We start from the raw sequence: 12,727 nt of genomic DNA, 5'->3' as shown, positions 1-12,727 counted from the left end.
AAGATGCTCCAAATTATCCCTTGAAGGAGCCAGTGTCCTTTCTTTGACTATAGGCTTGGCTAAATTAGATGACTAAAGTTGGATGGAGGCCCGTCTTTTTTTTTCTTTTCTTTTCCAATCTTACTGTGACTTTAACTAGAAATGCAGGAATACTTTGTCACAAGTTTGATGTATGGTGTGTGTATATATATTTTTAATACATAATAGGGTTACTTTCCTGATAAGAATGCTTTACGCTCTGAACCATTATGCTTCAGTCTTTGGTGCTGAAGCACAACTGAATATGTATATATATAATATAAGAGATATTTATATATTAAATTGAAAAAAGTTATTGTCATTGTAATTAAAGATTAACCCTACAAAATAGATAGATTAGGCATGCAATCAGATCCTGTCTTTAAGAAAGTCTGAAAAGTAGTTTCTGCTATTTGCGGAAATAGTGATTAGTAATAGTGCCAAATCTAAATATTTATCTTGGTCAATATAAAGATATTAAAATAGGTAGCCTAGTATAGTATGAAATTATTATACAGCTCTCGGTGTCATGGAGTCCACCAATTTTTAGATCATAGGATTTCATATGCTTATTAAGGAAAAGGGAATATTTTAGTAAGAAAGAGGCTGGTGATGGTGATCAACAAGAAATTACTTTGGAAAGGGTAAAGAACCTTCTTTTTATGTCTAATTGTTAACAACTAAAAAATTTATGAGCAAATCCAATTTTGCACTGCTAGAATTCACTGCAGAGTAAGTACACGATAGATAAAAGTGGTAAGAATAAAGTGCGAAAAGAGAACACAAATGAGTTAAAAGAACCAGCTTAATCTCTATTATATCTGATATGAATCTTTTTTGGGGCTGCGTAGGAAGACATCTCTAGGGTGGTAAGTTATAAAAAGAAACTGTCTATAAAACTACTGTAAGCTTATATGTAACAGTTTGTTATATAAAAGTGGGGAAATAAATTATAGACAAATTGCCAAGCAATAAATTCGACTGAATAACGTTTGATAACATTCACAATCAAAATGGCATTCGCATATTTTACAGATGATAGAAGAACTGAAATTTTGGTGAAAGATCTGCAATAAAGCAATAAATAAAAGTAAATGTACACTAGAAATGTTATAATACGCTCTGAAAAATAATTTCTCTGTTCTTCCTCGAGACTATGTAATGAAGTTTTTTGCTTTATTTTCATGGAGGGAACAGAATTAAAGTAAAAAGCATTTGGGAAATAGTTTCAGCCTGATGCGTTAAAGCAGTCAGAGGTCAAATGTAACCACAAACCAAAATAAATCTTTAGTAACTACCCCAGGAGGTGGTTTACACTAACCGTTTTACTTTGGACAGACACTGATTAAAAGCAATCAGACCACTCACTGCATTCCAGCTAAGGGAATGATAACGGACCATACTGAACCCTCTGCAGTTGTCACAGAACGTGAATCTGACTTTACAAACCAACAACGGAGCTTAAAAGTGACAATTACTAACAAAACCACAAAAGACAGTAAGTATTAAAGGGCAAGGTATTAGACCTGGGCAGGAACTGCACGTATAGGATGAGCAACCAGATATGCAGACAGAAGTGAAAATAGGTCTCTGCTTTTATTTGGGCTTGGATGAGTGGGATTTCATTTCCTTATCCTCCATTTACAATAAGGGCTATAGGTTAAGAGTTTACAGATTTCTGTGAAAACAGGTACTCCACTCAAGCTCACTGTAGCTTTAAAACCGGTCTTCATTAATTAGGGGCAAATCCTTAGGAGAAACTATCTATTTAATTTTACACCTTGAGAAGCAAAAATTGCAGAACTCTCCTCCAATTCTGAACTCTTGATGCCAGACACGATGAACTCATGAGTATTCTAGAAGATGGTTGTATGGATCTGTACATTTCTTAATTTCTAGGCATTAATTTATGGATCGATTTAAAAATAGCTTCTTTCATCTCTTCACTCCTACCCATGCTGCCTTTATGCACAAACTTGTTTGCTTATTCATCCCCACTGTCCTGTCCCTTAACAGGGCTGGAGGCTGTTGCTCTCGCCTCTTTCCAGTCCCTCCTCGAGAATTCTTTCTTCCATGATGTGTGTGTGACACTAAACAACTGATAAAAGACAGACTCGGGCTGCTGAGCAGCACTGATGTGTATTCATTTGAAAAGACATACAAAAATAAGGTTAACATCTAACATATATACACGTAAATGTTAAAATGCATCCCATTGCTTACATATACTGAAATTCTTTACAAAAATATAAAGTGAGAGATGACAAGACCTATGCATCGCTTAACTATTTTATCTTCCTTTCCCTCTGTCTCACTGGTTTTATCATCTTTTTAGCTCATTTGAATAGAAATTTTAAAGGTGGTTTTGTACCACACATACATAAGAAAACTCCGGAGCTCATTGGGACCTCTACCGTTCCTCAGATTCAAAGCTCCTGAAACCAGATACAGGAATACGAACTCATTAATATCCTATTGCAAACAATAATATTAAACTTGCTGTTGGCAAAATTTTGCAAAGACAGTTCATCACAATAACCTTTGATATGTCCTCCAGTTGGAGTATTTTTAAAGCTTCTTATTGAAATAATTCTGTTAAAGTGCTTTTCAACGTAGTGCTCAGCAGGCAGGTGGTATTGTGCAATAGGTGTAGTACAAGCTCACATCACAAAGTATTTGTCACTCTTAAAACAGTAACTGAAGGAAGTCTCTTAGCAAGGCTAGTAAAAACCTACTGCGTGAGTCTAAGAAATGCATGTGTTAGTATGTTCTCTATACAGAATTAGTAGCACTATACAAAACATGATTCTCTCATTAGGTGGATTGGGACATGCCTTATTTTGTTATATTTACATTCCATAAATCAATATATAGGCCGCACTTAAATACTCAGACTTGAACTATGCTCTTTCTCATTTATTTGTCTATACGTGACTACCTACTCCGTGGTTTTCATACACTACTCAGTGCCTTGAAATTCTGCCAAACGTTCCTTAAAAAATACTTTAAGAAAGGTGGAAAATAAACACTCTCTGGAGCAAAAGTTAAAAAAAAAAACAAAAAAAAAAACAACAACAAAAATATCAAAGTACTGAAGTGGAATCCATAGATCACTTCTTGGGGGACACAGCTGTCATGTAGCAGTTGCAGGGAGCAACAGCATTTACTGGCGTTGGTAAAATAGCTAAAGCCAGGCTAAATAGAGCAAGACAATATACTTTCTCTTTCCATTTACACGTGAGCTGATATGATTCAAACAACAGTCTTTCGATGTCATTTTCCACCGATCCCCTGAAAAATCTCATATCAAAAGCCACTGTTTATATAGTCTTATATATCCATTTAGTAATACAACAGGTCTACTTACCTATGCTTCCTTTGTCTACAAAGTCTTTTAATCTTGTTTAGAAAAATGCTGAAAATGTTACTTCTAGAAAAATACCCTTTTCCTTGTCTTTCCCACAGTTCATCCTTTGAGCCAAATACTACCCTTGAATAACCACAACAGTCAGCAGCACCGGGAGGAGCGGCCCGATAATCTGACAGCAGAATATCACACTCTTAACATTGTTGTGACAAATGCGTATAGAGCATCAGGGAGAGGGGCAGAAGAGGGAGGACAAAGTATGTTTAAGGGAGTTAAACCAAATTGCTTGGATGCTGGAAGAGGAGACTGGAGAAAACATGCACCTGCCATCTGTCTTATCCATTTCACTAAAACGATCCTCAAAATCAGGCAATGCTGATATTCCCAGAATTAAAATAATAAATAAAAAGAACTTCCAGCGAAATTAATTATTATCCCACTACAGTCTTTATATAATGTGCTATTTACAGTGAAATACCAAAAGTATTTCATTCATACAATTACTGCAAAGACTACACGTGATGCAGAACAGCTTTTACACTAGGCAAGGGCATGGAACCTGTAGTCAAAAATAGTAGCGAATTTCCCCCCACTTACCAGTGCAACAGGTGTTCAATGCAAAACAAACTGTGTTCGCTCCCTTTGATTTCAACGCGCTTGTCTCTAGCAAGCCGGTAACAGGGTATTTTGTCACAGTCCTGTTTCTAAGCTCTCCCCAGCAGCACAACAGTTTAGGTGAAGGAAAAGCAGTGAGCTGGCTGCAAAGTGGGAATGCAGAGGAACTGGCAAGTGTAGAAAAAGTGGAGAAGCTACAAAAATTTATTTTCCAACAAAATAACTCTCCACAAGCTGTGTAAACTTTTCTTACTAAAACAAATACTCTAAAACACAAAGATTTTACATTTCCAGTGAAACACTCACAGTAACATTTTGCCTGGTTTTACTCTCCTGAAGTCTCAACAAGGAGCCAGCAGATTTATGCTTTCTCAATTACCTGGGCCAGTAAACTCCCTCATAGTCCCTGACGGCAATTTGGATTTTTAAATTAATAGACAGAAAGAAGAAACAGGCTCGCTGGGCTTTTGAGTAGCCTTTGTTGTCTTCAGTAGATTCTCACGCTTTGCTGCCTAACGCCGCGCGCACGCACACGTCCGCCCATCCGCCACCCACCCACTCACATCCACGCCTCTGTCATGTGTGCTCTAGTATTCTGAACAACAGAACAAAAATTAAGCTGTGTCCATTGCAATTTCGTGACCTGTACAGAAAGGAATAATTTATAGCGGTAAGCTCGTTATCTTTACCGTAAATTTAAAATGCAAAATTGGGTTTGCAAGGACAGCATAAGGTATAAGAGTTAGACCCCTTATCTCAAGCACTCATTCGTATTTACAGTAAGTATAAGCTTTCTGCTACAGAAGAAAAAGTATTTCGGTTGAACACTGTTACAGATTTCCTAAATGAGGCTAGTTCCAGTTGCCAGTAATTCAAAAGCAAATCTGCTGACTTGGCATTAGGACTCTAAAACAGTGTGATCAAACTTATATAGTAAGAAGGTGTCTGCAGAAATAACATTTATAAACTGTATATACAGTACACAGTACCAGTACATAGAAAATAGATTTTGACTTTATGATCCCCTGGCTGTAAGGCAAGACTGAATTGTCTTCAAATGGAGTCCACCAGAGGTATAAGCAACAGATAGTGGCCCTTAAATCAATATGCAAATCAAGTGCATACAAATTAAAAATCAGAGCAGACAAAAAGTTTCAGATTTTTTTATGTGCTGAGTCTGGCTTGCTGAATACACGGGAAGTTATTAAACATCAAATGTACCTTTTTTTAAAAAACACTAACAACACCTTGATGGCAACAGATATTGTTCAAGTGGCAGCTACCAAAAAACAGCTTGAAAAATGGCATAGTACAACACCGGGAACTCTGCAGTTGTACTACGCTAATTCATAGAGCACTAACCAAAAAAAATAAGTATATGAGTATTCTATTTCATGCTATTGCTATGCAAGCAACAGCAATACAAATCAGCATACAGAAGGATACCATATGTTCTGCAATGAAGAACCCAAAGATATTTTCAAGGGGCATTGTTACAAGACTTCAAAGAAACACAAGACTGCCGGAGGCAAAAGTTACTGACGGATGTAAACATCCCTGTTCCATTCTCCTGCGTCGTTACGTTTTTTCGATATCACTTCCCCATCCTTGTCACAATATTGGTCCCTTGATTTATGACGGCTACGCTGTTTGTTGCATTCATTGTGGTCCTGCTCGCGGTCCTTTGAGCGATGCCTTGATTCTCTATGTCTGTGATCACTGCTCCCGTGGGACTCGTCTCTATGATTGTGATCCCTGTGAGAATCATAGTGGTCACCGTGCTCATGTGAGTAGTCCTCCTTTGGCTCTACGTAAGCCGAATCTCTGCTGTCTTGTGTTTCTGAGTCAAAAGTTTCTTGCCTAGAAAGGCCTCTAACACCACTGCGATGGTTGTGGTGTTGGCTTGAGGAAGAGCGATGCTGGGATTTCTTGATGGGTTCAACCCGTGCTTCCTCTTCAATTTGTGAACCGCTGCGTTCAGGGACTGAATGGTCATTCCTCTGGTCTCCTTGAGATCCCTGCTATCACAACCAGCAGTAAGTTCACGTACATGAAGTACACATTTAAAAACCTCCCCGATATCAAGTTCGACTAGAAAGTATCATGAAACCAATAAAATTTAAGGACACGACAATCCACTTTGAATCTAAACTAGAAAAAAAAATTGGAATTCAACTTTTACTGAAAATTCAGTATTATAATACAAACAATTCCTCTCATCAGAATGGAGAGTGGCACTCGGGCTATTCTGTGACATTTTCTTGTCTCCCGTGACGTTTCTGACTATTCCAGTTAGCAGTAATTACCTACCGCACTCCAGACAAAAGGAGAGCATGCAGAAGCAGGACAAACTGCAGAAAAATTAAAGGGACATAAGCATGCTGGGAGAGGGCAGGTAGCAGTCGGGAGTTTACAGATGCCTGCTCGGAAACAGCCGTGATGGGAAAGTGATTTTAGAGCACTGAGGAGGTGGATTCCAACAGAGAACCAAAGTACAAAACCTTGGCTCTTTTAGAGTTTTGAGGTTTCTTCATGAAAAAATGCAATTTGATCTGGTAAGAATAAAGTTTGTATTATGATACTAATAGTATCACTGACCTTCTGTTTTTCTCAGCAATAATTCGATTTCTTCATGGTAATGAAAAATTAAACTTTGACCTCATAATTTTAAGAGCTGAGAATACCGACCATTGCCAAGGAAAGCAGGAGGAGAGTGATATTATCACCTAAAGAATTTCCTGACACACCACTACTATTAAAAAACTGAAATAAAAATTACCAGGTAATATCAAACCTACTCTTCACCAGCATAATGCTTTGAAATCACTGCAAAATGAACAAGTGGCATTATTTAACTCATCTGGGGCTGCCATTACATTAACGTGCTTTTATTCCCAAACCACAGCCAAAGATTTTTCAAGCTTAATTGCAAAATTTTAAGAAATAGTTTATGGTGAAGTTAAATTCTCTTTCTCACATGAGGTGAAGAATGTCAAGACAAAATCATCTCTACTGGCACAAAATTAAAGTAGGTTTTAACAGAGTTATACAGGCATTTGTTTGTGACACTGTTCTGAATTTATCAGAGTTAAGTCTAAAGTTTGCCCTCCTATGTGCAGAGTTGCCTAAAAATAAGGATTGCCTCCAGGGCAGCTCACGGACATTTCTTTTGGTCTATGTTGTGGAAAAGAGCTAGGGGAAGGAGGAAATTTTGTCCTTTAGCTACAGATCCTGGCAGGTGGGTTTCCTAGCAACCCAAAAAGGAAAATGACAGGAAATTGGACAGGAACAAATCCATATTTTATCAGAAACTTATAAAAAGCAACATATTTCAAATCAGCAATTTGATAAATTTGACAAATCATCGTTTTCTAAGACAACATTTTGTTCTGTAAATTTCCCAGCGACTAGCTGGGCTGCTCCATGTGTTCCTAATTCGAAACAAATGGTATAGATGAGAACAAGGTACCAGAAATGGCGATCAAATTTCTTTTTTCTTCTTGCTTTTATGATTCTCAAGATGATTCTAATTTGCCAGAAAAGGAATGCAGCAATTGTAAACATGAATAGATGTGTTCAAGGTGAACAGAAATGACTCAACGGAGGCGAATTATAAATGGAATCAAGTGAAAAGCCTAAAGCCTAAAGAGCCTAAAGCAGTGCCTGTTTTGGATGTGTAAACACATTTTTAATAGTCCACAACCATGACTGGTTTTAAGTCACATAAACTGGGTAGACACGCGGAACCCCTTAATTCTCATATGGTCAAATGCCATGTATGCACCTATATATATATATATAATTGTGACTAATAAAATCTGTCATTGCTGTGGTTTGAGAACAAATGCAAAATTTGAACCAGCTTTGAATGGAATGCTACTTTTACAAACTCAGATGCATCTTCTCTGCTATGGCAAGTGCGTGTGGAGGAGCACAATCAATACATTTAGAACCAATACCTGTGATTTCAGAATAGCGTTAGGCTATTGGGATTTATGAGCAAATTCATTGACAGTAAATTTCCCTATATATTACAGGGACACTGAGCAGGTAATGTTTGAATCTGGATTAAGATCTGGCTTGTGGTTCGTAACCAAATTAGGGCTCTGAATTGGATTAGATTCCACGGTCTAGGAATTTTATGGCCCAATCACATAAGTTTTTTGGATTAAAGTGGAGAAAGTTTGAGATAAGCCCATTTCATTATTCAGGGATCCTTGGAAAGAAGTTTAAGCAGTGCTGAAAGAGGAGAGAGAGAAGTCTGTGTCCACACAGTCAATCTGGCTTGGTCCCTATTTCCATCCAGTGGTCCCTAATCACCTACACCATATGTGCGTGAGGATGCTCCAGTCTTCTATTCCCCTACAAGAGGAAATCTGAGAAAAGTTGTCAGGACAGTTTGCTCCAAAGCTCTCCGTTAGACAGAGAGGAGGTGTACGGTCTTCATCGACTTAATTTCAAACAGTGCCAGGAGGCCTCAAACCTCCAAGCACCTTGTGCCATGCAATACACACAGTCAGCATCATGCTATAAAAATAGCACTCTGGCAGCTGGCAACACAAATCTCTCATTACAATGTACTCACGGGACTAAAAAAAACCACAAAACCCAATTACATCCCATGGCAAAGGGGTGCTGCATTGGACCCAGGGGAGAATGACTCAAATGCTTTGCAGTGCGGATGTGGCCCCTCCAGGCCAAATGGCTGGCGGCAAAGTTTATCGCTGCAGAGCCGTCCACAAAAACGGCACAGACACAGACGTTTAAGTTCTCCAAATGGAGGATTTTAACACTATTGAGAGACTGGCTTCAGCCACCGTGATTAGGAAATAAACCCACTCTATTCCGAGACCGCAACAGTCTCAGGTTTGAGATGTCAGCTGAAAACGTACCATGGGAAAATGAAACAAAAGGCACGTCAAAGTTGTGAGTTCCATAAGGGGACCCCCATTGCTTAGCACTTTTGGATTAGTAGACCTACAAACAAACTGTGAAACTGCAAATACATTCTCATTTTCAGTCCTTCAAATAAAAATATGTTAATTTGTAAGGAGATTGCACAACATTCAGAAAAGTGTTATTAAAACTCCGCATAGTTCCTCCGGAGAATGTGGTTAATAAAATGAGTAAGTGAACTATAAATCCACACCCAAAAGGCATAAAAAAAAGCTTGAGCAAAATAATAAACACGTCTACAAAGCAAAGACAGTTTATCTAGCAAGTCTGCACACAACAATACTGAATTTCATACTCAGAAATTCTTCCAGCTCACAATTTTTTCAGGGTGTTTCAGCTCTGAGGACAGAAAAAAAGGCAGAAATGAGCTATAGCTTACAGTCTTCTTTTCCTGCGACTGCTTTTGAAAGCAAGAGGAGATATTCTGCAAGGTGGCTGAAGCAATTTTTCTTGTTAAAGAACAAACCTGTCAAGTCTGTGGTCTTCTAATGGGAAATAAATTCTTTGAGACAAAAAATTGTTTTACAAGACCATAAAAACAAAAAGCAAATTGTTGGCATTTTAATTTGGGTGCAGACTTTTTTTTTTTTTCTTATTTTCTGAAAGAAGGCATTTTTCTTTAGCTAAAGTTATCAATTCTAACCAACATAAATATGTAACTTATGGGCCTATATGGACTTAGGTGGAAATTTAGATGTAGTAAGTCATTATTTGAGCTGGGACAGATGTTATTTACACCCCACTGTGATCTTCTCGGCCTCAATGTGTCAGTCACTATTTACAATGAAGAAGCACTTTTGAAGACCTCATTTCATGTCTTGCAACACATATACAAAGAAGACGATCTTATGCTGAGAACCTTAATACAATTATACAAAGCAAAAGTTGAAGGAGAAAAGAGAGGACACATTATGCCCAAAGTCAACAGGCAGGACAGTGGGGAGGTGGGAATAAAGCCTGTTTTTCCCAGCTCACTAGACAGTATCCTCGCTGTGCAGAACATACTGCCTCTCAAGGTCTTTCTGCACAACGGGCAGTGGGACTCAGGTTTTATGTAAGAGTTTGGCATGAAGGAAGCGAGTACTTTTCACAGCAATGGCCAATGAATAAAAGAACAAAGAAAACACTGGTAGGGCCACTTTGACGCCGAGACCTCACTAATACAGTCAGTCACCCTCAACGTCTACAACTCTGTAGCCTGTGGGAGGGTAGGAACAGATTCCCTCCAACGGTTGTGGATCTGCTCTGTACGTAACCCAATTTGTCATACAGGGCCTCTGGGGCTGGGATTTGCCTATTAGCGATACTGTGCCCATCAGAGAGGGAGTTACCAGAGGCTGTAATGTGCGTAGTATTAGCCCAGTTTTATCCCTCTGACTGGATTACATATGGCCAGCTATAAAAATGCTTGTGGCTGGTACACATATTACTGGCACAGTGGTGTCCTGGGCACAATGAAATCTTAAGTATTCCACTTCATGTCACCATATGTTTTCAGTCAGGCTGGTTTAGTCCTTGCAATCAAAACCAGCCCCCTAGTCAATACACAAACACACGCTACTGTGAATACAACAGCATTAACAATAATGTACCTGTATTTGCCTTTTATACTGAAAATGGGTGAATGTCTACTGAAAAATCTCTTGCTCTATCAACAACAGGAAGACATATTCAGCATATTCTAATATCAGACTAACACTCTGCTTTGGAAGAGGAAGAAGCTGCTAGGAAAAAAAAAGAAGAAATGGCATAAAAACTGTACCTGTAAATTAATATTTGGACCTGGGCTAATAGGAAGAGTGGCTGTTGCAAGTGTGCGAGTGAGAAGCTGGTTAGGAGGATTGCTGCTAGGTGGATGTGTGGCCTTCCAGTAGGCTTCCAAATAGTCAGCAAGGTGCTCACAAGCATCTTCAAGCTGGTTCTCATCAAGAATTACATCGAACATTTCCTGATAAAGGAAAGATTTTAGTGAGAATAACCAACAGTTAAAGGGAGATCAGCTGGAGACATGAATGACCAGTCTTTCCCTTCATCAAAAATGAACCACATTTGTAATACTTATGTTAAGATATTTCACCCTTTTGGGTGGTTTTTTTGAATGTAATTGATACAAAAGGCAGCGATCACAACTAGCACTAATGTTGCACTTGCTAAAGCAAGTCCTCATGGCTGCAACTTAGTAATGCACAAACAGGGAATGAAGTTAGGCAGAGGCAGCTTGAATAAATCTTAAAACTCAAATATCCAGCAAGAAAGGTTCAACATTCAAGTTTTTAGCTATTGGAACAATATGGAATGGCAAGAAATTGGATTAACTCCCCATATCTAGAATTACTAAGAGAAAACTAAGACAAACTAAACCCAGTAACTAATAACAGTAAGAAACACAAGTAATACAGATCATCCAGTTTCCAAGTGTCGTACAAATATTAGGAAAGAGATTAGTCACACGGTCTAATTTTAGACATCTAAAGTTAGGAGGTGAGTTTCCTCCGATTCCTCCCTGCTCAGGGAGTCAGGAGTTCTCCTGAAGGCAGCTTTGAGAGCCTAGGCAGGTCTCTAGCATTGACTTCTTGGGGACCAGAGAAGACTAGTCTCTTAACTGAGATGCTTGAAATTAAATGATGAAAACATCCCCCTCGCTCAGCTCTGTAATTATAGCAAATTCCCTTATCTGCAGCTGAACTGAACCTTCACCTTCTGGTCTCTGACCCATGCTCTTGACAGTCGAGTATGCAGACAATAATGCTTGTCATGTTTAAAACACAGCTGGGGTCTCATCATCTGCACTTTATAGGTGGAAATTGAAAGAATTTGCTTCAGTGCACATCAATGGAAGAACTGCAGAACTCTCAGCTACGCAGTCCCCCACAGCTCTTTGCCAAAACTGTGACCAAGAGTGTCAGCAGTGATGGGCTGTGGTGACATATTCCCACGGGCAGCTACCCAAACCACCGGCCTAAGCTTAAACTGTCAGAGATAAAGCACAGTCACTAAGAGGGTTCACTTTTAGACCAATAACCCAAGAAGAATTATCAAGTAAAACAAATGCTTGGCTTGTTTGAGCAGTGAACGTATTCAGCACACATCCTAATAACTGCTTGTGACTAGGGCTGTTTTTCCCTGCACCCCTGTGCAGAGCCCAGAGACCTCAGATGTTCTGCAAAAAAGCAATAGTGAAATATGGCCAGAAGAGGGCAAACATTCCCAGAAATTACGTAATTAACCTCGTGCTTGAAAAGAAAATCTCCTTTCAAAGACAAGACATAAATTAACAGTAACTCACAGGAGGACACTGTGCCAGTTTATCAGCTGCCACCATCTGAACATTAAGGTGTTTGGCCTGAGATTTCCCTCGAGATTTTATTAACCTCTGTAAAACCTGTGAAAAAATCAGACATTAATAAAAGTGATCAAGTTTGGACTTAATGTACATATAACACCACTTAAAATGTTTACTTTTTTAACTGTCCTCTTGAGCAGATCAAATTCTTCATTTGCTGGCGTCAGGAGCATTTCCCATGCTGTTTACATCCAGAACAACCTAATTTTCACTTACTTCCCAACATCCCCTTTACTGTTATGAGCACTAAAAAGTTCCCCTCCTATTTTCCTCTGCTGTTTCTGGTTTTATTTGTTGAAATTCTTTAATTGTTCTCCCAAGTTCTCTTCCAATAATTTGTTCTTCTCTTTCAAATGCCTCTTTACAAGGTCTGTGCAGGTTTTTTCACAGAATGAAAGAGTACATTGCCAGGAGATACTAAAGTTTAC

At 38.7% G+C, this 12,727-nt stretch overlaps 1 protein-coding gene across 4 annotated transcripts in view; it reads right to left on the bottom strand.

Moving 5' to 3' along the window:
* Positions 1–1,502: 1,502 nt before the first annotated feature.
* The window catches only part of CACNB2 (calcium voltage-gated channel auxiliary subunit beta 2), a 258,923-nt gene continuing 247,698 nt past the window's right edge, over positions 1,503–12,727 (bottom strand). For 3 of the 4 annotated variants that reach the window (XM_054193186.1, XM_054193187.1, XM_054193189.1), the window contains 3 exons: positions 12,243–12,338; positions 10,719–10,904; positions 1,503–6,018 (listed from right to left, as the gene is read on the bottom strand). In XM_054193186.1, coding sequence (XP_054049161.1) covers positions 5,536–6,018; positions 10,719–10,904; positions 12,243–12,338 — 765 coding nt within the window. In that variant the 3' untranslated portion in view covers positions 1,503–5,535. Of the gene's footprint in view, positions 6,019–9,251; positions 9,296–10,718; positions 10,905–12,242; positions 12,339–12,727 lie in introns of all 4 variants that reach the window. The other variant, XM_054193190.1, reaches the window with a different exon arrangement.

Source organism: Rissa tridactyla, chromosome 2 (assembly GCF_028500815.1).
Source record: "Rissa tridactyla isolate bRisTri1 chromosome 2, bRisTri1.patW.cur.20221130, whole genome shotgun sequence".
NCBI classification, from domain to species: domain Eukaryota; kingdom Metazoa; phylum Chordata; class Aves; order Charadriiformes; family Laridae; genus Rissa; species Rissa tridactyla.
Note: the sequence above shows the minus strand (reverse complement) of the source record. Positions and strands in the feature narration are given on the sequence as shown.